Source organism: Mytilus trossulus, chromosome 1 (genome assembly GCF_036588685.1).
Source record: "Mytilus trossulus isolate FHL-02 chromosome 1, PNRI_Mtr1.1.1.hap1, whole genome shotgun sequence".
Classification (NCBI taxonomy): Eukaryota; Metazoa; Mollusca; class Bivalvia; order Mytilida; family Mytilidae; genus Mytilus; species Mytilus trossulus.
Window position 1 is genome coordinate 46,172,289 of NC_086373.1, and position 27,327 is coordinate 46,199,615.

At 31.3% G+C, this 27,327-nt stretch overlaps 1 protein-coding gene across 3 annotated transcripts; it reads left to right on the forward strand.

The window, feature by feature from the left end:
• The first annotated feature begins 8,459 nt into the window (after nucleotides 1–8,459).
• Nucleotides 8,460–26,758, forward strand: LOC134725654 (gelsolin-like protein 2). 3 transcript variants are annotated; one of them, XM_063589658.1, is made up of 14 exons: nucleotides 8,460–8,670; nucleotides 9,646–9,679; nucleotides 11,522–11,605; nucleotides 13,459–13,532; nucleotides 13,986–14,060; nucleotides 15,052–15,123; nucleotides 15,558–15,685; nucleotides 20,731–20,839; nucleotides 21,279–21,389; nucleotides 22,105–22,191; nucleotides 24,812–24,903; nucleotides 25,277–25,355; nucleotides 26,022–26,117; nucleotides 26,551–26,758. In XM_063589658.1, exons 2-14 carry the CDS (start codon nucleotides 9,676–9,678, stop codon nucleotides 26,644–26,646), a joined length of 1,107 nt encoding a protein of 368 aa, XP_063445728.1. In that variant the 5' UTR covers nucleotides 8,460–8,670; nucleotides 9,646–9,675; the 3' UTR covers nucleotides 26,647–26,758. The 3 variants fall into 3 exon arrangements, with proteins under 3 accessions (XP_063445728.1, XP_063445739.1, XP_063445719.1); XM_063589669.1 differs by lacking the exon at nucleotides 8,460–8,670 and adding an exon at nucleotides 9,016–9,040; XM_063589649.1 differs by lacking the exons at nucleotides 8,460–8,670; nucleotides 9,646–9,679 and having other exon boundaries at nucleotides 11,515–11,605.
• The last annotated feature ends 569 nt before the right edge of the window (nucleotides 26,759–27,327 follow it).

Consider the following 27,327-nt stretch of genomic DNA (forward strand, 5'->3'; position numbering starts at 1 on the left):
CAATCACTAAAAAAATCTAGTCTGCCTTTCCACGAAATATTTAATTAGATTTTTTTTAAATGTTTATGAATTTTCGAAAATTCCACCTGACAACCGATCAGAAAATAGTTTTAAGTTAAATCAATGCAGACAAGATCATTAACTGATGCTCGTTAGCTAGTTGATACATTTGTCTTTTAAAATACAACTGACATATGAGGATCGTAATGGTGCAATGTGGATAAATTTATCGGTTTCCAAGAGCAAAATTGGTAGCGCGTCATCCCTACAATGGCTTCCATTTCTACGATTGTGTAGGGAAAACAGTAGTATTACATTTTCCTAGCATTTTGTGTACCCAAGGCAGGTGAAGGAAGTCAAATTATGAGCGCTGTGATTGGATATAAGGGTACAATATATTTTTTTTTTATTTATCTATGAATAACTGCAGTGTGTATATTTACAATATAAATTTTGAAACCTATTGAAATATTTTCTAGAGAATTATTCAAAAAGACTTCCGAAATTTCATAAATTTGGTGCAAAATGACGGTGGGCATGGATAACATAAACAAGCTCCGTTGGAAGTTGGTCATGATACTATTTGACTTTAATTTTTAAAACAGAAAAATAAAGTACTAACACAACATATAACTGTTTTATCCAGGTTTTTATCTTAAAAAGTGCCGTGGTAAATTTAGAAAATGTTAATATTGTCGCCTATGGCAGAATAAATAGTACCGTTTTCCCTGTAAAAGAACTAGCGTAATGGGGAGATAATTTTGACGAAGTAGAATCCTGACTGATCTAAAGCTTGACGCCTGTAATAAGTCTTTGCACTACAGTATGTTTAAATTTCTTCTCTTATCTGAAACATGTAAACTTACTAGATACTAAAACAATGTCACTTGTTTAAGGTAAAAATTCTACTAATAGACACTAATGACTTTGTTTAGTATTGTTTATTTGTCCAGTTAAAATAAACATCTTCATAGATTGATATGTGGTTCTTTTGGCTTAAAGCATTGATAATGTGGATGTCAGTTCCGGTTAAAACTATATAAAACTCCTACTTATAAATTATTATACTTAGTGAGGCTATTCTGTAAGCGGGTCTTTTTTCACCATTACAATACGACAGGTTTTATTTCTGTTATTTTCTTTGTATCACAATGTTTCAATTTTGGAAACACCTCTTTCAGAAACAGCTCTTAATCCAGTTTGCATTTAAGTAAACTTGATCGAACAGTTGTCTTAAATGCACACTTTTCAAATATGTTGTGTTTCTTTTCTTTTTTTTTCGTTGTAAGATTTGTTTAAAAGAAAGCAAATATTGGAGTTTAAACAAAAAACTATGTTTGAACAATAAATTAAAATGTGCATATGAAGTTAACATCTAACCGTTTAGAAAATAAAATTAAAATATTTACGATTTTTGTTTTCAATCTACTGGTAGATCAAATATTTTTAAATTTTGTGACGATTATATCAAGAAAGCAATAATGTTTTGCTATAACGAAAAAAAGAATTTTAATACGAAATACGAGAAATTAGTTCTTCAAACCTTTCAGAAAATAAAATAATTTATTGTAACCCTAATTAGCTCAGCATTCTTGAAAAGAATCATTATTAGTTTTTACATTTTTAAATGTAAGTCCCACAAATAAATTGGTTTCCGTATCAAAGATTCAGTAAAACAATCAAAACCAATCTATCGCGGCTTTTTGTGATCCAAGACGGTTGAATCCTCGGTCCCACATACTACCACCTTAAAATTGATTATCACACAGCCGTCTCTTTAATGTTCATACGTACATTTGTTTTACTGCTATATATATATATAAGTCTATAAAAAACTACTCCCAACAGTGTTAGATTTAGCTTTTAATGTTGACATTTTTTTGTCTGTCCCTCAGCGGGATTCAAACTCACACCTTTGATACACTATAGCACCAATCGCTTAGCCTTATGTCCAGCGCTCTAGACCACTCGACCACATCCGCTATATAAAAATACAACTTCAATAGTCGCAGTGATACCTTGTCACGGAAGGCGAATCTAGAGATTTATATAGAATCATATGCAAAACAGTGTGGCTGTGGCCATTGATTGACGTCCGAAATTAACCCATTGACTGAGACAGATTATGTGAACGTTTGTCTGTAACGACCACTGCTCACTATGTAATTGTTAAAGACACTTAAACTGTGGGGTTACCAAAGGTTCTCAATAGCTAAATAAAGTAATTTGAAAAATTAATCATGAATAACACGATGATATGATTTATATCAATAATATTAATCAAAACATAAAGGTTATTCCTGATTAATTTTTCGGATTATTTCATTATTAAAGGCGTTAAGAACCTTTGGTGACCCTACAGTTTAAATTCTATAATAAGTATGAATGATTTTATTCTCATAAACTAGTACATAGCTACAGAGAAAATAACAGTGCATATATAATACATATTTTGTTTCGCATGTGTGAAAACAAATAACATTATAATATTATTACAGTTCCTCTAACCAGGAGGACAGACTTTCAATGATATGTATTGTATAAATCTACACATTTTTTCTAGTTCTACAATATTTTCAGATAAGAATACATTTTTAAATTTTATAATGTTAGCATTTTGTTTACCATAATGTGGTAAATATTTTTCTCTTTCAATGTTAAAAAAATTGCATGACAAAATGTAGTGAAATTCATTACCAATATCTCTTGAGCTGCAGAGATGACAAGACCTTTCCGATCTCGGAATAGTTTGCCACCTTCCCGTCTCCACTGGCAAACGATGATTTTCGCATCAAAATTTACACAAAGAATATAAAAAATTAAAAGGCAAAATCGATAAATACTTTTCGAATTTAAATTCAGTCTTGAAAATTCTATAACATAAACTTTTTGAGGATTGCTGTAAATCTGCACACCACTCTTGTCTAAATTGGTCTTTAAGCTTTCGTCAATACTTAATTTTATCCATTTTTTGTTAAAATAATCTTGGCAATGCCATATATTTGACATGCCACATTCATCAAATATTTTCTTAATACATAAAATCCATTTATTTTCAATACCATAATTTTTATAATTAATGAATAATAATTTATAAAGTATACAGGATAATTTATCTTACTTCGTATTATCAAGAAGGCGACACCAAAAGTTGATCATTCGTAGTTTAGCATATAAAGAAATGGGGTATCTCCCAAGTTCTCCATAAATCATAAAATTTGGAGTCGAGCTTTTAAGTTTTAAAATGTGCTTACAGAATTTCAAATGCACTCGCTCAAGTATATCAAAATTTTCATATCCCCAAATTTCAGCCCCGTATAGAAGAATGGGTACACCAGCTTTATCAAACATATCTAGTTGGCATTCAATCGATAAGTGATTCAATCTGCTCTTCTTGATAACACTATACATAGCTTTAGTTGCTTGGTCTCGTAAATATTTCCTAGTTTCGAAAAAAGATGCATTTCTAGAAAAAAATAACACCAAGGTATTTATAATGTTTAACTATCTCTATTTCTTCATTTTCAATACAAAATTTCAAATTATTGGATATTCTTCCTCTTGTAAAAACCATCACTTTGGTTTTGCTAACATTGATTTTTAATTTCCAATTATTACAATACTTTGAAAAATTATTTAAAAGTAACTGTAAATCTGAACTTGATTCAGCAAGTAAAATAGTATCATCGGCATATAATAATACAAACAATTTTAGGTATATATTAAGTTCATTTTCAATATCTAATGTTACAGATTGTACACCACTTATGTTAACATTTTCTAAATACTGCTGTAAATTGTTCAAATATAGAGAGAATAACAAAGGAGAAAGATTTTCCCCTTGTCTAACACCAATTTCACTAGCAAACATGTCAGATAAATTATTATTATGGACAATACGTGATTTAACATCATCATAATATTTTTAACAACTATAAGAAACTTTCCTTTTACATTATTCAAAAGGAGTTTATATAATAAAGAATTACGGTGTACAAAATCAAACGCCTTTTCAAAATCTACAAAAGCGCAAAAAAGCTTTTTCTTTTTAACACTGAGAAGTTCAAAAAGTGCATATAAAGAAAAAATATGATCTGTTGTAGAGTAACCATGTCGGAAGCCGGCTTGATTTGCATTAAATATATTCAATTCATCAACGAAAAACCCCAACCTGTCATTAAGAATAGATGTAAATATTTTTCCCAAGCACGACAATAAAGTTATCGGTCTATAATTTTTTGGATCTAATTTACACCCCTTGTTCTTAAATATTGGTATCACATTTCCAATAAGCCAGGCTTCCGGCAATATACCCGTATCAAAAATAAGATTAAACAATTTTATGTATATATCAATCCGGCGTTTTGCATTTGCGCCGATCTGCATTTCATTTGCGCCGATTCTTTCTTTCATTTGCGTCGATTTTTGTTTTCATTTGCGCCGATTTTATTACAGGTAAATTACAGGTGAATAGATATAAGAAGGTGTGATATGAGTGTCAATGAGAAAACTCTCCATCCAAGCCATGTTATTTTTCATTTATCATTATAGACCTCTTCCATTTGCCACTTGTACAAATGTAATGAATTGTCAATCACAACTTGTATATAACCGTTGTCTCCTGCTCACCACTGGAAGGTGGAAGAAGGCATACAAGATACATCTCCAGACTTTTTTCATTGTTGACCGTATCCGTAGTTCTTAAGCATCTGTCTTTCGGACATTTGCCACATGGTTATGCTCGATCTGTGTTTTGACAATAGAATCCGTGGTAAATCTGGCTTTACACGATTTTACGGTACGTATGTAAGATATGTAGTTATGTTTCAGAACACTGACCTTCCGATTTATATGGCCCTCGATAATTAAAGAATTGACTCCTCGGTCCGTTTCAGAGTGCAATATGTCCATCAAGTTACAACGAAGTTCCAGAACAATATGAATCAAAATTAACTTAAACATGGATAATAAAAAAATTATAGCCAGATTTGACCAATGCACAGTAAATGTATAAGTTTTAACTTACCTGTAAATCTAATTAGGAGCAAATATAAAATCGGCGCAAATGAAAAAATGAAATCGGCGCAAATGAAAGAATGAACATTTTCAAAATCGGCGCAAATGTCATACGCCCATATCAATCATATTGTCTAGAGATGAAGCAATGTATTCATTAATGATTTGATCTGCCCCAGGCGATTTTTTATTCTTCGCCTTTTTAACAGCTTTTAAAATTTCTTCTCGTGTAATTACACAATTAAGTGTGGCATCGTCACAAGATGAGCTCACATCGTTTTCAATAATAAATTCATCTTCAAACTTGTTCTTATTCAAATCTTTAAAAAAAAAATCAAATAATGTTCCAATAGATATATTGCTTTTTTCTCTTTGACGTCCCTTATTAAACAATTTCCAAAATTCTTTTTGATTTTGATTTTTCATTTTTTTCATGTTGTCACTCATATCTGCATTTAATTTCTTAATATTTCCATCCATCCATTTCTTATAGTATATCTCACTCTGTAGTAATCTATCTTTAAAAATATTTGACCCATAATGTTTATAAAGTCTTTGTGATTTTCGTAATTCTTTCTTTGCTTTGCTACAATCTGTAAGTAAGTAGTGAGCAGTGTCGTTACAGACAAACGTTCACATAATCTGTCCCAGTCATTGAATGAATTAAGGACGTCAATCAATGGCCACAGCCACACTGTTTTGAATATGATTCTATAATATAAGTGCCTAAGAATGCAACTTTAACACACAAATGAGTGTTATAAAAAATAGTTGTTATATTTTATATATTCACGCAATATTTTTTCTCAAAAAATAGCTTCATCAGGCGCGTGCAGCCAACCAGGTAAAAAAATTAGAGACTGTAAAGAGACAAATTTTAGCAGCCTAATGTTCAATGTATATAAAAAAAAATGCCGCTTATTATACATAGCAATTCTTAAATCAAAACAAATAGTTGTTTTAGTTAAATAGAATGACGTTCAGGATTTATTCCTTTGGTTTTGAGTAAAACTGTTTTTCATCTCTTCCATTCAGTCCATCAGGTTCAACATGTTCAAGAGTACGTAGCTGATGCATCCAGAATCTATCTCTCTGTTTTCTACTTTGGGAGTACCAAGTTTGATTTACCTCAATTATATGAAAGGTGATATTTTCAAAAGTATGGACTGTTCTTAATAGGGGTCTCGTGAATGTGCAGTTTCTACCTTTTATATAAAAAGACCGGTGATTATTAAGTGTGATGTTGAATTTAGTTTCTTTTTCGCCAACATACTGCAGCTTGCAAGTTCCACAAGTAAGAATATAAATACTATTTTCCGTTTTACAATTAGATGTAACATAGGTGTTGTATCGCTGCTTCGTTACTGTGCTGCTGAAAAAGTGACCAGTGTTGGAGACTTAACAGCACTTACAATTGCTTCTTCCGTATTGTTTGTAACACCCAATGTTAGAAGTCTATTGTTTCTTTTTACCGTAGATGTGACAAGTAAATCTTTAAGATTTTAGGGTCCCCGATAGGCAATAACAGGAGGTGATCGAAAAATTTCTTTTAAGGAAGAGTCATTTTCGATAAGACGCCAGTGCATGCTTGTCGACAGTAGATGAAATATGTGTCAGTCAGGATGGAAGGTGACAACAAACGCAATTATATCTGGGCGTCTCGTCTTATCTTTGTATTCCATGATGATCTCCTGATCTTTTTCTTGGGATTTATCAAAAGCGTCTGTGATATTTTTGGTTTTGTATCCTCTTGATTTAAGTTGATTTCTGAGTTGTCCCAAACGATAGTTGAGTTTGGATTCCGAGGAGCTAATTCGCTTTGGTCTGATGGCTTGATTGTTAGAAATGCTCCTGAAGCAGTGTTCGGGTGACAACTTCTTGGAGAAGGAAAATGATATTTATCAGTTTTCTTTGTGTTGAGATCAGTTGTCATGACCCCGTTTTTTTACAAATGTGGTGGTGTCGAGAAAAGCAATTTTCTCGCTTGAAAATTCAGAGATAAATTTAATTGAATGATGAAACTGATATATATTTCGTTAGAGATTTTTGGAGATGATGAAACGAAAAATGTGTCTATGTCGCTAATAACAAGATCTATTATTACTACTGAAAATGCTTGATTCATAATTTAATTTCTTCCTTATAATAGTCATTATGCACTGACACGGCACAGACAATCATGCAATTAAAATATAATATCTGGCATGAACATGTAATTTAAATGGGAAGAAATTCAAATATAAATTGCTTGCGTTTGAAGCGCCTTTCTGGATTACTAGTAACTCTTATCAGGATCGCTCGAAGACGAACATTGTGAAGAACATTGATCAAGAACTGAAACGGCTGAAGAATGATATGACAAAAAAAAAACTAGAAATAATAGCCAAATCCATATAAGGTCAATTTTATCTGAGTTTCAGAATAACTTATATTCTTATAAACGAACAACTTTATCCTGAGCATATTGTTTTCCCTAAATCAATGTCATGCAAAAATCCAATAAGATAAGTTCCCCTCGTCTTGTTAAAAAAGAACCACAATTAAATTAAATCTTGATCACACAGGAATTAAGTTTTTTTTGCACTCTGTCTCAACGAGAAAATAATATCATTTCATTGCTATTAATTTTTTATTGATACCTCTGTTGTTAGACTGTATGTTCACAATTTAGGAATTTTGTAGTTGAAAATACGGATTTCGTTTAAATAGATAGTAGTAGGCAGTTATGACATTTTCCACATACCTCGCTCTGATATCTATGAATGTAACGCTCTCCGTTTTAGTTATTTTTTCAGTTGTTTAAGTTTTTATTTCAAATCTGTTTAAAAAGGAAGGAACATGCCACAGGGACAATAAAAAAACAAAATTAGAAAAAGCAGATAACAGCAAAACCTACAATAAGAAAATAAAAGACATCCAATTGTCCAAATAGTAAACACAGCTACATTTACTGTAAACAAAGATTTAACACACAAAGCCTCAAGAAAATAGAAGATAAACAAGTATTCAAATAAAAAAAAAACTATCGCTACGACACATTTCGGTGGTCATCTATGACAAATCACCGTATCCATAAGGGTCAACCAAAACATGATAACGTCCTCAAACTTTCAGAGAGATTACTTCAACTAAGCCATTTAATTATAACTCTTTGCTTATGGTTCGCATTTCTAAATATCTAAGTTTTTTTATCTAAAATATTTTATTGATCGAACTTTGTATCTTGTCCACCAGAACCGGACCTTATAATTCAGTTTTATTTCAGTGATGAAGCTCTCAAAACATTGCTTTCTTCTACAAGATCGAAATATCCCTATATTAATATTTGAAGTCATAGCTATTTAAACGGTCCATTTTAACAAATACAAGTTAAAATTGATTTATTCATATTCATATCTTCCTGTTTATCAGGTTGCTATATGTATATGTGTGCATATAAACGAACCATCTATTGACTGTATGTAATAAAAAAGAGTTATCTCCTAAAAAGTCAATGTTTCGATTACGCCTTAAGCAGTCATGTGTGTTATCCTTGACAGACGGAATGTTTATGTCTTATCCTGTCAAGTGTGAAAGTATATACCTGCGTACACTTGACAAACAACTTAACCATATCTGATCGTATTTGGATCTATATTTTTGTTCGCTTTCGTAGTAAGTAAAATAACTTTAGAACTTAAAAGTTGATATCAAATTAAAAAATGTTTAACTTGTTAAAACTGATTATGCTCTATCTCGATGCAATTTACTGTAGCCAAGAAGAAAATGAATTGCATCGGCACACACTTTTTATTTTGTCGGTTAGGGAATTTAAAATTACATTCAAAGGGGAATATGCCGGCCATTTAAGCAGGAAGAAATTCATATTTAAAACCCTAATTTGAAAAAAAATATATATGTAACTTAAACTCTTCCTTAACATTCTCAGCATTCATTCTTTATCTTGCTACATAATTATATGTATCATAAACAAATAAGACAATTGTACGTCTCTCTCGTCTTATTGTTCATTTCATTTGAAAAGGTGAGTGGTATCTTTTTGTTTTTCATCTCAAGTCAATACTCAAAAAGTTAATTATCAAGTCGTTTTGCTCAATAGTATGTGTAATTAAAACGAATTTGATATAAATTCTATGGAAATTGTTCAAATTGATCATGTTGATATGGTTGACACAGTGTTCTTTATGAATAAATATATGTCGTTTATGTTCATCGAGGTATGATGATTGAACTAATATATGCTATAGGAGATGGCAACATTGTACAAGGAATCGATAAATATTAGAACTGCAGATTTCTGAACAAAATTGATGTGCAAATATTTTTGAATTGAATCTTTGTGTAGAAAAATCTGAATCCATTTTCGTTAAATATCATTATCCTTATTTTTCAAAATTATTTTGTGCATATACGTTGTTTATTATCTTTATAATTGCGTGGGTGGTGGTTTAATCTGACAACACCCTTTATTTAAATTTTTGTTCAATCATATTTTGAAATTGAATTGAAAATTGAACGAATGGGTCATTATGTAGAACGCTAATCCTGATATTGATCCATTGATCTTGAAACACAGCTGATGCAGAAAAATCCATTTTATTTTAGTATCTTCATAATTATATGTTGTAGACTAGGTGTGGTTAATACAGGACGACAATAATGTGTAAGTACTTTTCATTTGTGATTTTTAAACTCAAACTACAATTGTATTTCGAATATTTAGCTATGCAATATATAATAAATATCTATCCTTTCAGACCGACATAATGTAAGAATGGGAGGTCTCTGTTTTTTATTTACCACTATAAATGTGATAACCGGAAACCGATTTCGACATAAAACAGCTGGACAATTCCATATTGTTTTCTTGTCTGTTAATGGCAATAAAATGACCAAATAGGGAAACTAGAAAAAAATATCTGACCATCTACGCAGGATTGCCTTCCCTTTTACAACTCATACAAAATGTACGTGTATGTTGTATGTTATATATAATTGTGTACTTGTTTCACTTGGATAATACAAGGTAGATGACTAAAAATATTGTTAAAAGATGTAAAAAGTTAAATGACAGTTTATGTAAATGAAATGTATAGAGGGGGCGTAATTGGGGTTTGAAATGAGAATGTCTATATAACACGTATTGTGTCGGTGTTAAAATTCACAAAGCTTGACCTATTTATATTTTCGAATAAGCAATACATATTATAACATAAATGCAGTCGTTATCGTTGCCGTTTTGCATATACACTGAAGAAAAAGCATCAACAAACGACTGGTTTGAATAGTGTCAAAAAGATTTTTTTGTGAGCTTGTTCCGTGGTAAACCTGGCTACACCCAAACCACATAAACACCTACCATTCATTTCTTTGTAACCAAGCCGGTTCTTCACATTGAGTACAAAATGATAACACGACCAATACGGAAATATCGTCATATTCCCATACAGTGTCATAAACAGATCAAATATAAATTAATGTCATATTTTACAACTATCTTGATCATAACAAACATAAACTGAGTTATTTCTACTTAATTAGTTTCTTTTTACATCTATATGTAAACGTTGAATGTTATACCTCATATATATTCCGGCACAGTCAAGGCACCCATTTTTACAAAGTGAAAATAAATTGGGTCATAAAGTGGGACTCTATACTGTATTTCAATGAATAAACAGATTTTACGGTTGAAAGTGACTTTACCCTTCTTAATCCCCAAGGTTAAATCTTATAGACAAGCTTATTCAATGGGTTGCCTAATGTTAAAGCATGCAGACTACTCCCTTAATCATTCAATCATGGGTAGTAAACCGTAGATTTCCATAATATACTAAACCTACAAATATCTACTTAGATTATTATAAAAGCTCTGCAGTTCTTAAAAAAGTAACTGCGTTTCATGGAGATCTCGGTCAGCAGCGACTATCTCATGTGTAGTTACATTTTCAAATAAACTATCATTGTAAAAGTTTCATTCTTCAAAAAATTAATGCATTGAACTGTTGTGTCTTAATTAAATTGCAAATGTATTGGTTTATGGATTATTAAAAATAATTCTTTAAAATCCATTGTTGATAAAGTTTTTTTCAGGCTACATTGCTATATGAACAAAATCAGAAAATTGATAGCAAGTAATATAAAATTTAAAAAAAATATAGATAAAGATTTATTGGGAAACCAAATGTTATAATGTACCCAAAGTTCTTGACTTTAGAATTGATTCTCGCAAGAATTATAGACAATAGCGTGTACTTTGAAAAACACATTTAATCAAAATGTAATTGTAACTAAGTTACAGTTCTTCAAAACTACCAAAATGATTATTGTGCAACAAAATTATTTTTTCAACGAATATCAGAGTTGTGCAAACTGCGTACGGATGTTATAGTGTTAATTGTGCTGAGTATATACATGTTTTAACTGTTTATGTTATATATTTTGTATTTGTTGTTATCTGTATATATATGTTTGATGATTTATTTGAATTGCAACTTTATGACAGCCGGACTAAGGAAAGCAAAGAAATATGACTGGAAAGATTCTAACATGGCCTTATTTGGGTCAGATACAGAAAAGAATGTCAAAAGTAAGTACTACTAATAGAAAAGTACATTTAAGAAAACTGAACTGTATAACCAGTAGTATTAAAACACGTGTGGAGTAAACCATATTAAGGCATCTTAATTGTTTCCTTATACTTGACAATAACAAAGATAGACCATGTACATCGATTTCGATCGAGAGAGAGGGAGAGAGATAGACGGAGACAGAGAGAGGACCATTATATGGCTGGAAAAATAGGACGGAAAATTAAAATAAACATTAATTCCCCCGAATATCGGGTAAGCCGATGTTCTCTAGACGGATTATGCATAAAATGTACTGTTCAAAAATGGTATCCATCTTATAGCTCATGGCAAGTAAATATGATGTCACAATCAAGGAAATGAAGATGGGGTCGTTGATACGACAAGTGTAACATATTGGTACATGTAGTCATCAGATACTATGTAGTTAACCTGGTTGTAAGGTTTAAGTCTTCGAATCAATGTCGTTATCCTTATATGACAACCCTTCTTCGCTCGTGTTATGAAAAATCAGGTTTTTAAGCATCAGATTTATCAACACTATGATAGAAATGACTCGTAGCTTGCCTTCAGTAATTGTGACCATTCTTAAACTGAATTATAAGTTACTAGTATCATTTCAGTGTAGTTTTTGCTTTTATGATTTGTAAATTCAATATATATAATACGCATTGTGTAGGACTCGATTACGTTTATGTATCTTGTTTTAATATGGTTAAAATGAAAAAAAAATGCTCAACTTCATTACTAAAAGAGGGGTGAAGGATACCAGAGAAAATATGCAGACAGCGCCATGGCTAAAAATAAAAAAGACAAACAGAAAAATAATAATACACAAGAAACAACATAGACAACTATAGACTGAGCTTTACAACATAGACAACTAAAGACTGAGCTTTACAACATAGACAACTAAAGACTGAGCTTTACAACATAGACAACTAAAGACTGAGCTTTACAACATAGACAACTAAAGACTGAGCTTTACAACATAGACAACTAAAGACTGAGCTTTACAACATAGACAACTAAAGACTGAGCTTTACAACATAGACAACTAAAGACTGAGCTTTACAACATAGACAACTAAAGACTGAGCTTTACAACATAGACAACTAAAGACTGAGCTTTACAACATAGACAACTAAAGACTGAGCTTTACAACATAGACAACTAAAGACTGAGCTTTACAACATAGACAACTATAGACTGAGCTTTACAACATAGACAACTAAAGACTGAGCTTTACAACATAGACAACTAAAGACTGAGCTTTACAACATAGACAACTAAAGACTGAGCTTTACAACATAGACAACTAAAGACTGAGCTTTACAACATAGACAACTAAAGACTGAGCTTTACAACATAGACAACTATAGACTGAGCTTTACAACATAGACAACTAAAGACTGAGCTTTACAACATAGACAACTAAAGACTGAGCTTTACAACATAGACAACTAAAGACTGAGCTTTACAACATAGACAACTAAAGACTGAGCTTTACAACATAGACAACTAAAGACTGAGCTTTACAACATAGACAACTAAAGACTGAGCTTTACAACATAGACAACTAAAGACTGAGCTTTCATAAGTATGAACAATTCATGATTAAAATAAATTATCGCATGTTACATAGAATCTATTCCAGAAAAAAATACATATCATACATTAACTCATACATATACAAGATCTGCGAGATAAGGCAGTGTATTATTGAAATAAGTCTAATAAAAGAGAGGCGAAAGATACCAGTAGTACAGTCAAATTCATGTTAATAAGTTCAACAAATAAATTAATAATTTAATGCTTGTATGCCATTTAGAAATAAGCTGTCTTTTTTCAGAGGAATCCGCTTTAACTGAACCAGCCTGGAAAAATGCGGGTAAAGAAGTTGGACTTCAGATCTGGAGGATAGTTGTGCGTATTTTTTTTAATTTTTTTTTACGTTAAATAAGATATTTCATTCGGGAAAGGGATATATGCCTTACATCTTTTATATTTAACAGTTTTCATCAGCTTACTCCTATCTCCTCAAACACACACAGTGAACAAATATTTGGAGCAAAACTATGCAACTGTAAAATTGGACTGGCACAGAACTAAAACATATGGAATATGAAAAAAGTAAAAATGAATAACGACTTTTGAAAATGATAGGCCATAATAGTGCCGACATAAATAAACAGGCGTGAAATAATCTTAGGAGCCCACATTTGAAATTGCGACTATTATCATATTGGCGTATCTGAATATTACTCCCTTAAATATTCTTGAATAAATACAATTAATATTTAGTAAATTCGGACTTTGTCTTTTCCATATAAGATAATTTGTCTGGTTTGCTTTGTATTCTTTTTGATTTTTTAACAGAAATTTAAAGTCACCAACTGGGCTAAGGATGAATACGGTAGCTTTTATAATGGAGACTCGTATATCATACTTAATGTAAGTATTGCTTTATAAAACATATTTATTTTCATGTGAGTGTCATATACAAATACATTTATGACATTAATTAATTTAAAACGTTATAAAAGAAATGTTATACTGTAGTATTGAACGAGGGTGTAAAATCACTTAATAGATTGGTAAACATTATATTTTTAAACTTCAAAAATTGTCTTTACAACACAAGGAGTTTTGCTCGAATTCCCCTTTATAATATGAATAGCATTCACAAGCTCATGTGATTAAGGTGGTATGGGAGTCTAAAATAAAAATGAAAGAATTTGTTCATACTTTGTCAAAATGTAGTATCTATTGATACATGATCAAAAATATTATAAAAATGATAGGTCACCGTGCATTTTTTCAAGCTACAGGTTGTGACAAAATGACAAATTATGTATGGATTATACAGGAAAAAACACCATTTTGTGAATAAAAACTAAACAAAATGATAGAATTGTAAAATAAATTAGGAAAAGATTGCTTTCAGACAATGCTTTGAGAATATCAAAAGAAAAGATAGGGTCACCGTACGTTTTTTCCGGCTAAAAGACAAAATAGGAAAATTTCATGTAGAGTCCTTCAGAAAATGCACTGTTATAGAGTTACCTCCCCTTAAAATTCCAATTTGAAAAATATTCAAAAACAACAAAAAATAATCTACACTTGTAAAAATATTTACATATCTTAGTTATATTCTTATAAATTGGTTCTTTTAAATGAAAATTCACATTAAATTCTGCATTCCTGCATCAAATTTTGCTAACTTGATAGAAAATATGGACCTTAGTTTCTCTTTTTTTACAATCCAAGATGGCGAAAGACACCCATACCATCTTAAACTGAACTTTCGTTTCGAGCAACTTTACTTTAAAGTTTTCATATTAACATTTATCTTGTTTGATTCATGATTCAAGAAATATCAAGAATTGTGATTTTTGGTTTCGCTTACTTCATAGTGGTATCATTGTTATAATTTATTTTGTAGACTTATAAAAACAAAGATTCAGATAAACTCTTACATGATGTCCATTTTTGGATTGGGAAATACAGTACTCAGGTAATTTCCCACTATAGTAAATAATCTTACAATATTCCACAAACATCATTTTGTTTTACAAGGGAATTCAAATCATCAAAGTCTTTGAGATAACTTTCCTGAATGTAAACCGCCTTTGGCAGATCATCTTCAATCTTGAATAAAAGTCATGGTCAAATGTTACTGTTTCTGAAGAATATTTTACTTACTTGGTATACCAATTTGATCCAAATACCATTAACTACTTTTCCTTAAAACAATCTTCTGTTTAAGTTCCTTTCTAGTTTTGTTGAATTTTATCAAAACTTAAGTTGAAGTGAATGACATGTTTTTTTTAACTTAGTGTTTTATTCAATCACCACTGATAATTCTTCTGTAGAGAAAACGATCGTTGGGGATTCGAAATTATAAGCTTGGTATCTTTGATAAGTTTTTACAATGTATTATTTTGACAGGATGAATATGGAACTGCAGCGTATAAAACCGTAGAATTAGATACCTTACTAGATGGTGTACCCATCCAACACCGAGAAGTTCAAAGTAATGAATCATCCATGTTTAAAGGCTACTTTCCATCAATAACGTAAGACACATCTTTTGTTGTTTTTTCCTGTATTTTTGTTTTGTTTCTCTTGTTAGTATTATAATTTTCTTTTAAATACATTGTGCCATAAATGTATCTGGAATAATCTGTTCAGCAGGTACCCTCGAAACCAAAAATGTGAAAAACACAGTTGTCTAAAACTGTTGCAATCTTGGATTTAGCACCGTTACAGCATTAACTAAACATTATAAAATTATCATTACATTTGCAATACAAGGCTTCTACTCTTAGGCACTGTAGCGGTACGGGTCCATCAGTCTTATAAAAAGCCACCGATTTCAAACAAACTGTTTTCTTAACAAAACTTTATTTTTTATGTGTGTTTTCTAAAAAAAAAAAAAAAGTGGTTTATTATATATATATAGGTTTGAACGTATTTTTCAATTTAGACTCGTTTATATTTTTTCGTTTGGGCTTGTATCATATTTTCCCTCCGGTTTATATGATCCGTTCATCCTATATTGACTCTTAAAATTCAGGAGTCTATCTAAAAATGAGGGGACATTTTAAATGGCCTTCCAAATGGGGTTCGAGTTGTTTATTCTTTGGTTGTTGTGTCATGTGTACTATTGTTTGTCTGTTTGTCTTTTTCATTTTAAGCCATGGCGTTGTCAGTTTGTTTTAGATTTATTAGTTTGGCTGTCCCCTTGGTATCTTTCGTCCCTCTTTTCGATCCATAAAATCACTGAAGAAACATTTATTGTCGAAATCCGGATCTGGTGTACAAAAAAAAATATTGACACCTTATGTTTGTGGCATAACATCGTGGTCACAAGTTGATTGTCTAATGTTGTGTATTAAGTTTATATTAAGATCCATTTTGTTACATCTTGTGATCAATTTTATTTGGCAATCGCCAATGGCATTCAGCAGGATTAAATAACATCCGTTGTTCGACCTGTTAGTCAAATGCGTTTTGTTTAAATTTACTTTTCACTTTTTTTGGTCTTTTGGAAAATGTTGTTTGTGCTGTATTTAGACCCTTTAACAACGAAATTGGTTTTACATGCACACGTATGAAAATTGCGGTTTTTATCCAACGCAATCATAGGTTTGAACGTATTTTTCAATTTAGACTCGTTTATATTTTTTCGTTTGGGCTTGTATCATATTTTCCCTCCGGTTTATATGATCCGTTCATCCTATATTGACTCTTAAAATTCAAGAGTCTATCTTAAAATTAGGGTATTTTTTGTATGGCCTTCCAAATACCGCATCGATTCCTAACAATACTGAAGAGACATTTATTGTCGAAATCCGGATCTGGTGTACAAAAAAAATATTGACACCTTATGTTTGTGGCATAACATCTTGGCCACAAGTTAATTGTTTTCTTTTTTATATTATATCACTATCAATATCCATTTTGTTACATCTTGTGATCAATTTTATTTGACAATCGCCAATTGCAGTCAGCAGGGTTCAACGTTGAAGAACATCAGTTGTTCGACCTGTTAGTCAAATGCGTTTTGTTTAAATTTACTTTTTCACTTTTTTGGTCTTTTGGGAAATGTTGCTTGTGCTGTATTTAGACCCTTCTACAACGAAATTTGTTTTACATGCACAAGTATAAAAATTGCGGTTCAAGTTTATCCAACGCAATCATATATTAGGTTTGAACGTATTTTGAAATTTAGACTCTTTTATATTTTTTCGTTTGGGCTTGTATCATATTTTCCCTCCGGTTTATATGATCCGTTCAAACTATATTGACTCTTAGAATTCAAGAGTTTATCTAAAAATGAGAGCAATTTTAAATGGCCTTCCAAATACCGTTTCGATCCCTAACATCACTGAAGAGACATTTATTGTCGAAATCCGGATCTGGTGTACAACAAAATATTGACACCTTATGTTTGTGGCATAATACTGTGGCCACAAGTTAATTGTTTTCTGTTTTGTATTAAATCTATATTAAGATCCAATTTGTTACATCTTGTGATCAATTTTATTTGGCAATCGCCAATGGCAGTCAGCAGGATTAAAGAACATCAGTTGTTCAACCTTTTAGTCAAATGCGTTTTGTTTAAATTTACTTTTTCACTTTTTCGGTCTTTTGGAAAATGTTGTTTGTGCTGTATTAAGACCCTTTTACAACGAAATTTGTTTTACATGCACAAGTATAAAAATTGCGGGTTTTGTCCAACGCAATCATAGGTTTGAAAGTATTTTTCAATTCAATGTTGTGTCATGTGTACTATTGTTTGTCTGTTTGTCTTTTTCATTTTAAGCCATGGCGTTGTCAGTTTGTTTTAGATTTATTAGTTTGGCTGTCCCCTTGGTATCTTTCGTCCCTCTTTTCGATCCATAAAATCACTGAAGAAACATTTATTGTCGAAATCCGGATCTGGTGTACAAAAAAAAATATTGACACCTTATGTTTGTGGCATAACATCGTGGTCACAAGTTGATTGTCTAATGTTGTGTATTAAGTTTATATTAAGATCCATTTTGTTACATCTTGTGATCAATTTTATTTGGCAATCGCCAATGGCATTCAGCAGGATTAAAGAACATCCGTTGTTCGACCTGTTAGTCAAATGCGTTTTGTTTAAATTTACTTTTCACTTTTTTTGGTCTTTTGGAAAATGTTGTTTGTGCTGTATTTAGACCCTTTAACAACGAAATTGGTTTTACATGCACACGTATGAAAATTGCGGTTTTTATCCAACGCAATCATAGGTTTGAACGTATTTTTCAATTTAGACTCGTTTATATTTTTTCGTTTTGGCTTGTATCATATTTTCCCTCCGGTTTATATGATCCGTTCATCCTATAATGACTCTTAAAATTCAAGAGTCTATCTTAAAATTAGGGTATTTTTTGTATGGCCTTCCAAATACCGCATCGATTCCTAACAATACTGAAGAGACATTTATTGTCGAAATCCGGATCTGGTGTACAAAAAAAATATTGACACCTTATGTTTGTGGCATAATATTGTGGCCACAAGTTAATTTTTTTCTGTTTTGTATTATATCAATATCCATTTTGTTACATCTTGTGATCAATTTTATTTGGCAATCGCCAATGGCAGTCAGCAGGATTAAAGAACATCAGTTGTTCGACCTTTTGGTCAAATGCGTTTTGTATAAATTAAATTTTACTTTTTTGGTCTTTTTGAAAATGTTGTTTGTGCTGTATTTAGACCCTTTTACAACGAAATTTGTCTTACATGCACACGTATAAAAATTGCGGTTTTTCACCAACGCAATCATAGGTTTGAACGTATTTTTCAATTTAGACTCGTTTATATTTTTTCGTTTGGGCTTGTATCATATTTTCCCTCCGGTTTATATGATCCGTTTATCCTATATTGACTCATAAAATTTAAGAGTCTATCTAAAAAATTAGGGTACATTTTATATGGCCTTCCAAATACCGTTTCGATCTCTAACATCACTGAAGAGACATTTATTGCCGACGAAATCCGGATCTCGTGTACACAAAAAATATTGACACCTTATGTTTGTGGCATAACATCTTGGCCACAAGTTAATTGTTTTCTTTTTTATATTATATCACTATCAATATCCATTTTGTTACATCTTGTGATCAATTTTATTTGACAATCGCCAATTGCAGTCAGCAGGGTTCAACGTTGAAGAACATCAGTTGTTCGACCTGTTAGTCAAATGCGTTTTGTTTAAATTTACTTTTTCACTTTTTTGGTCTTTTGGGAAATGTTGCTTGTGCTGTATTTAGACCCTTCTACAACGAAATTTGTTTTACATGCACAAGTATAAAAATTGCGGTTCAAGTTTATCCAACGCAATCATATATTAGGTTTGAACGTATTTTGAAATTTAGACTCTTTTATATTTTTTCGTTTGGGCTTGTATCATATTTTCCCTCCGGTTTATATGATCCGTTCAAACTATATTGACTCTTAGAATTCAAGAGTTTATCTAAAAATGAGAGCAATTTTAAATGGCCTTCCAAATACCGTTTCGATCCCTAACATCACTGAAGAGACATTTATTGTCGAAATCCGGATCTGGTGTACAACAAAATATTGACACCTTATGTTTGTGGCATAATACTGTGGCCACAAGTTAATTGTTTTCTGTTTTGTATTAAATCTATATTAAGATCCAATTTGTTACATCTTGTGATCAATTTTATTTGGCAATCGCCAATGGCAGTCAGCAGGATTAAAGAACATCAGTTGTTCAACCTTTTAGTCAAATGCGTTTTGTTTAAATTTACTTTTTCACTTTTTCGGTCTTTTGGAAAATGTTGTTTGTGCTGTATTAAGACCCTTTTACAACGAAATTTGTTTTACATGCACAAGTATAAAAATTGCGGGTTTTGTCCAACGCAATCATAGGTTTGAAAGTATTTTTCAATTCAGACTCGTTTATATTTTTTCGTTTTGGCTTGTATCATATTTTCCCTCCGGTTAATATGATCCGTTCATCCTATATTGACTCTTAAAATTCAAGATTCTCTCTAAAAATGAGGGTACATTTTAAATGGCCTTCCAAATACCGTTTCGATCCCTAACATCACTGAAGAGACATATATTGTCGAAATCCAGATTTGGTGTACAAAAAAAATATTGACACCTTATGTTTGTGGCATGACATCTTGGCCACAAGTTAATTGTTTTCTGTCTTGTATTAAATTTATATTAAGATCCATTTTGTTACATCTTGTGATCAATTTTATTTGCCATTATATATATATATATATATATATAGGCGTAAAAAAAAATCACATGTGCAGATGTATATATATTCATTAAACTATTTTAATATAAAACTCGTCTAAACATCAACCCAACAATGTTAGATCTGTGCTTTCGCAAATTTTTTGTTCTTCCCTCGCCGGGATTCAAACCCATGCTACTGAGATATCGTGACACCAAACCGCGTGCACTATAGCCGTCTAAAAAAGAGTATATTTTAATTATTCTTGATTTGTAATTTAAAAAAAGAAGCAGTGTTTCTGTTTTCTTGTCATGATATCCCAATTATCATCTCTATGTAATGAATTTGAGACTATTTTTCATTATATTTTAGTCTGATGGAAGGTGGAGCAGAAACTGGATTCAGAAGCGCACAAAAACAAGCAGAAATCAAACGCCTACTTCATTTCCGTGGTGATAAAAAAGGAGTTGTAGTTAAAGAGGTATATAATTATGAAATACATATTAAGCTAGACTAAGTAATAACAAAATATATACAATCTTATGTTAAGACTTTGTGTGGAAGGAGAGTATATGCACATTATTTTAACGTTGTATTATACATTAGACAAGTTAAAACAACAAAAGTTTCAGTTTGATAAGAGTGTTCAGATTTTTTTCTAAATATTTTAGGTTTGCATTTTCCTAAAAATAAAATTCGATTAGATGCGTTAGTAACCGCACTCAAGCGTACTTCTGCACAAAATAACAATCATGTCGTTTTAAACGGATTATTCACAGAATTAATAATAACCACGAATGTATTTGTATCTGTTATAGGTAGTTAGAAACTTTTACTATATTGCTATATTTCAAACAACGTTGTAAGTAAGTAAAATATATTTTCCTTCAAAACTTTATTTCCTATTTTTGTTCGCATAGATTTTGCGGAAAAGAAGCAAATTGGATTCCAATGATGTGTATATATTGGACCTTGGCTTGCAAATATATCAGTGGAATGGTGAGAATTGTAACAAAGATGAAAAATTCAAGGTAAGCTACATAATAGTATAAAGTTTTGTTTTAATGGATTTATTTTAATAATGGCAGATCTTTGAGTGTCTCTGTTAAATTTATTCATACTTTTTAGCGATTCATATATGGATATAGGAAGATGAGGTGTGAGTGCCAATGAGACAACTCTCCATCCAAATAACAATTTTTAAAAGTAAACCATTATAGGTCAATGTACGACCTTCAACACGGATCATTGGCTCACACCGAACAACAAGCTATAAAGGGCCCCAAAATTACTAGTGTTGAACCATTCGAACGGGAAAACCAACGGTCTAATCTATATAAAAAACGAGAAACGAGAAAAAAAACTATTTACTATTTTAAAATAGCACTTGCATATTTTTGTATAAATACTTGCATATCGTGGAAGGCAGTAATAATATAAAGCGGTAAATGGATTTTGAATGTTTTTTGTCGTTGTGGTGCTGTCGCATTCAAATACACACAACAACTCATTTCATTCTTATATGAATTTGAATAAAACGAAACAAATCATGCGAGTTATTATGCACCTATACATTTATAGAAAATATAATTAACTTCCAAAATAAAACTTTAGTTTGAAATAATACTCAATTTGCATCCTTAGCCAGATTTTACATCATTAGCTGTCAATTTAACAAGAATATAAATATCAGAATAAAATAGTTTTGGCGAAGGCATAATTTTTATTTTGTATTATTTAATTCAGGCAATGCAATATCTCCAAGATCTGAAAAGCAAACGTAGTGGAAAGGCTTCAGTGGAAACACTAGATGAAGTGGATACACCTGATACAGTAAGTGTCAAATCAAATGATTCAGTACTGACGTGTTTACAGAGTGATTACACCTGATACAGTAAGTGTTTAATCAAATGATACAGTACTGATGTGTTTACATAGTGATTACAACTGATACAGTAAGTGTCAAATCAAATGATTCAGTACTGACGTGTGTACAGACTGATACACCTGATACAGTAATTGTCCAATCAAATGATTCAGTACTGACGTGTTTACAGAGTGATTACACCTGATACAGTAAGTGTAGTGTCAAATCAAATGATTCAGTCCTGACGTGTGTACAGAGTGATACACCTGATACGGTAAGTGTCAAATCAAATGATTCAGTACTGACGTGTGTATAGAGTATTACACCTGATACAGTAAGTGTCAAATCAAATGATTCAGTACTGACGTGTTTACAGGGTGATTACACCTGATACAGTAAGTGTAGTGTCAAATCAAATGATTCATTCCTGACGTGTGTACAGAGTGATACACCTGATATAGTAAGTGTCAAATCAAATGATTCATTACTGACGTGTGTATAAAGTGATACACCTGATACAGTAAGTGTCAAATCAAATGATTCAGTCCTGACGTGTGTACAGAGTGATACACCTGACATAGTAAGTGTCAAATCAAATGATTCAGTACTGACGTGTTTACAGAGTGTTACACCTGATACAAAAAGTGTCAAATCAAATTATTCAGTACTGACGTGTTTACAGAGTGATTACACATGATACAGTAAGTGTCAATTCAAATGATTCAGTACTGACGTGTGTACAGAGTGATACATCTGATACAGTAAGTGTCAAATCAAATGATTCAGTACTGACGTGTACAGAGTTATTACACCTGATACAGTAAGTGTCAAATCAAATGATTCAGTCCTGACGTGTGTACAGAGTGATTACACCTGATACAGTAAGTGTCAAATCAAATGATTCAGTCCTGACGTGTGTACAGAGTGATACACCTGATACAGTAAGTGTCAAATCAAATGATTTAGTCCTGACGTGTTTACAGAGTGATTACACCTGATACAGTAAGTGTCAATTCAAATGATTCAGTCCTGACGTTTGTACAGAGTGACACACCTAATACAGTAAATGTCAAATCAAATCATTCAGTACCGACTTGTGTACAGAGTAATGCTTTGCAAAGAACTGGTGACATAGCAGTTGCGTAAAATTCTCAAACATTGAGGAATGAGATAAGGACATGGAAAACGAAACAAGTATTTCAAATAATAATTTTGTAAATATCTGCAGAGCTCCAGATAAGAATTTACAATTTGGGGTTTTTACCCACCATTTTCTTATGTAATTGGGTGATACAAATTTTTAATTGCATTATCAATTCCAATTCACCCCTCGAGTTAATATCAAATTGGGTTTTTCACCACCAAACTCCTTAATGTATTGGGTTTTTTCATCAACATACTATTTAATATTTAGGCAATATCAACCCCAGATGTTTTTCCATTTTAAATATGTTTCTTTCTTTGAATAATATGTGCTATAGATATAGGAAGATGTGGTGTGAGTGCCAATGTACAGCTATTTTATTTTCTTAATTCACTGACGAGCAATTTTAGGTTTAATTTGTGTCCCGTTTCAAACCTTCTGCCAGTTTTGTATTTTCTCACAACTGATGTAAACTGTAAATAACGGATATGATCCCAGGCACTCGCCTCAGATCTATTTTTCTCTTATATATACCTTTATATAAAAATTCTGAGAGAAATGCCTTCACTCATTAACCGTAAAACGAAAAAAAATTAGTATATAAACTCTAATTATACTTGAATGTTTTTGTTTTACTCATAAATCTGGGTTAATTTATCCCTTATAACTTTTGGTTTCCAATCACATATCATTTCATAATTGATTTGGCCTTTCACATTTTCTAACGGCAACTGATTCAGTTTTTGACGAAGTCTCGTGTTTATTAGCAATGTTCTCGTTAAGGTACGCAAACACGCCCATGGGTTCGACGGACGCTTCCTAAAAACACTGGCTGAGTGTTGTTATCATCATATCTTTCCCTCAGTTATTCCATGGAAGTATTATTAATACTTCCATGGTTATTCAAAAGAAGCTGAAAACATGCTTCTATTCAATATTTTCATCAGACATTCACTTTCGTTTTAAATCAATGTATGTTATGATAAATCTCGAGCAATTCGAAAAATATATGACAACATGAAACACGCTAATTGGATAAACGCCGAGAAAATCGAAATGATTTCAAAAACACGTGTACCTTTTGAGCAAGGGAAAATTCCAACAGGGACCCATTTCAGCTACTTGATGCAGGGAACTATTTTTTAGAACGAAAGGACATTTCCAATTATAAATACAATCAAAATAGATTTACGCAACAAGTGAAAACAGATAAGGGTAAATAACGCAAACGGTAGCCAACAAAGGGGTTGAGAACTCATGGTTTTGGCATATAATTGGGTTTTCCTTTGAATTAATTGGGTTATTGAACCCTGCAATGGGCAATTGCATTGGGTTTTTTATTATTTGTATTAATTGCGTGATCACGCAAATACGCAGCTTATCTGGAGCTCTGTCTGTAATATTGCTCCAAGAGTGTATTAATATAATTTTTTTATTTTCAGCACAAATTTTACAGCTATCTTGATCAGGATGACGAGGAGGACGATGATGATGAAACATATGAGGCACAAAAATTTAGAAAAACGTTACATAGGTCAGTAGAAATTTATTCTATATAATGTGAAATGATGCGTCAAATAATATTTATTGAAATTGAGCTTAAACATGAGCAGATATGTAAAAAAAACAAACAAAAAAAACCAATACGCTTCACTTAAACTAAATTTAAAAAAGGGAAAAGTGTGCTGTTTATAAATTTTCTGTTAACCTATTTATTTCAATAATTCATAACGTCAAAGAATGCTGTTTATTTAAAATTGTTTTCATAATAATTGCATTAATACCATATATAGCGTATGCATTTGAGTGTAGGAATCTACGAAATACGTAGCCTGAATCTTATTATAAAAATGTTACTTTCTGGTAAGGCAACACATGTCTCAATGTATTTTTTCAATTTATTTCAGATTGTCAAACGAGTCTGGTGATTTACAATTTTCATTAGTTAGTGATGGTACTGTTACAAGAAATGATTTCAAATCTCAGGTAAAGCAAATAACACAAACTCAATTATAATTGTTCTACTGAAAGAAGTGCGCTGCATCAGATCATACAACCCCAGACAGAACAGAGCTCTTGGCATCTATTGAAGCCTGAAAATATAAATGAACTTTATACTAATAGATGGAAATTTCAGAATCTTGTTTTTTCAGAATCCTTTTTTTCATTTTTTTAATTGAACGTTCCTATTTGAAAAAAATCCTTGTGGCCTTGTAAGGCAGATAATATTAAATATGATAATGGTATCATTAGAAAAATGAAACAGTGACAAATAGTTGTAAAGTTGCCTTATTTAGTTGCTTTTGTACACATCAATCTGATTTTCATTTTACTTAAGATTATTGTTCATTCTTTACCAAACTTTATAAAATTTTATTTGTGTTAGAGACAAATCTTTCTTTCGAGGGATGCATATTCATTTCGACTTTTTCACATTTTATGTCCAGATTAATTCAAAAACCACTTATAAAGTTGAATGTGGAAAAGCACATGTAATGTTATTTTGTTGAAGAAAAAAAATCCACATTATTTTAAAGGTCGTCAATATCTTTTTTAAACATTGTTTTTCATTTCTTTTTATTTATTTTTTGTCTAGACTTTGAATATACATTATTTATTAGATTTGATATGACACTGATTTTGCCTTTCCAGGATGTCTTCATCTTTGATACACAAGGAGAGGTTTTTGTATGGATAGGTAGAAGAACCAGTGAAGATGAACGTAAGAATGGAATGGCATACGCTCATGTAAGATCATTTTGTCTAGAATAAACTGGATCTTTTATTAATTTAAACATTTATATTTATCCGACGTTGGTTGTAAACATATATAAGGTATAAACTAAGAAATGTTTCATGTCATTAAGTAAGGTCGGCCAAGTGAAGAACCATTAGAAACATCCAGAAATGTAGATCATATTAAGCAATTTGTGAAGGAAACAATCACTATTTGTAATGTTGAAAAACATATGTATTGACTTATGAAATTCAAAATTCATTCTTTATAGTTTGAAATAAAACCATCATTGTTCACATAACAAGTATATCTTAACCATGTTAACGACAATTTAACACAATGTCTAATGAAAATATTATTTAAAAAAAATGTATATCTTCTGTGTAAGTCGTTTGTAGTACGTTTGCAATTAACAAGCTTATTGAAAAAGTATTTTTGTTGTAGAAATATCTAATGGGAACAGATCATCCAACTATACCAATAACAGTTCTAAACGAAGGACAAGAATCTACGGTCTTCAATTCTGCATTGGGAAATTAGGAATTTATATACTAAATAACTTTAAAAATTTGCTTTCAATATATTATATTTTAATATACATTTGCTGAGTCATTTGACCATTTATACTTCACAAATATAGACTTACAAACATTTCTGTTATTTCCATCAGAAACATCATTGATATTCTTGAGCCTAAAGACGTCTTTCTGTTGTTATTTTCAATCATTTTTAACAGAAGTTGGTATTGGATAAACGCATATTTATACGATTCAAACGAGAAAACTAACGGCCTAATTTAAATACAAAAAATTAACGGAAAACAACTATGTAACACATCAACAAAGTTAACGACAATAACTGAATTTCAGGCTCCTGGCTTTGGACAGGCACATACATACAGAATGTGGCGGGGTTAAACATGTAAGCGGGATCCCTACCCTCTCCCTAACCTAGAAGTCATTAAGAACAATGTTGGATAAATGATTATAACAATAATATTCTTTATTTGCAAAACATACAAAAATTTTGTTTATGGCAAATACATTAACAAAACAAACATAATCAAACATAATGAAAACTATAACAGACACCAATTAACCAACATATAAAGTTAACATAGTTCTGGACTGGAATTATCCAAGTAATTCTATATTCAGTAGAAACTGATCAAAAATGATATTCAACAACCTTTGCGAAACTTTTGGGAAGCAGTGATAAAAC

What these genes read in the sequence shown, in the direction of transcription:
- LOC134725654 (XM_063589649.1), top strand. Translation starts at nt 11,515, where the DNA reads ATGACAGCCGGACTAAGGAAAGCAAAGAAATATGACTGGAAAGATTCT. An exon ending in AAGGAGTTGTAGTTAAAGAG is followed by an intron (nt 20,840 to 21,278) that starts GTATATAATTAT and finishes TTGTTCGCATAG; the next exon opens with ATTTTGCGGAAAAGAAGCAA. An exon ending in AAGTGGATACACCTGATACA is followed by an intron (nt 22,192 to 24,811) that starts GTAAGTGTCAAA and finishes TTTTATTTTCAG; the next exon opens with CACAAATTTTACAGCTATCT.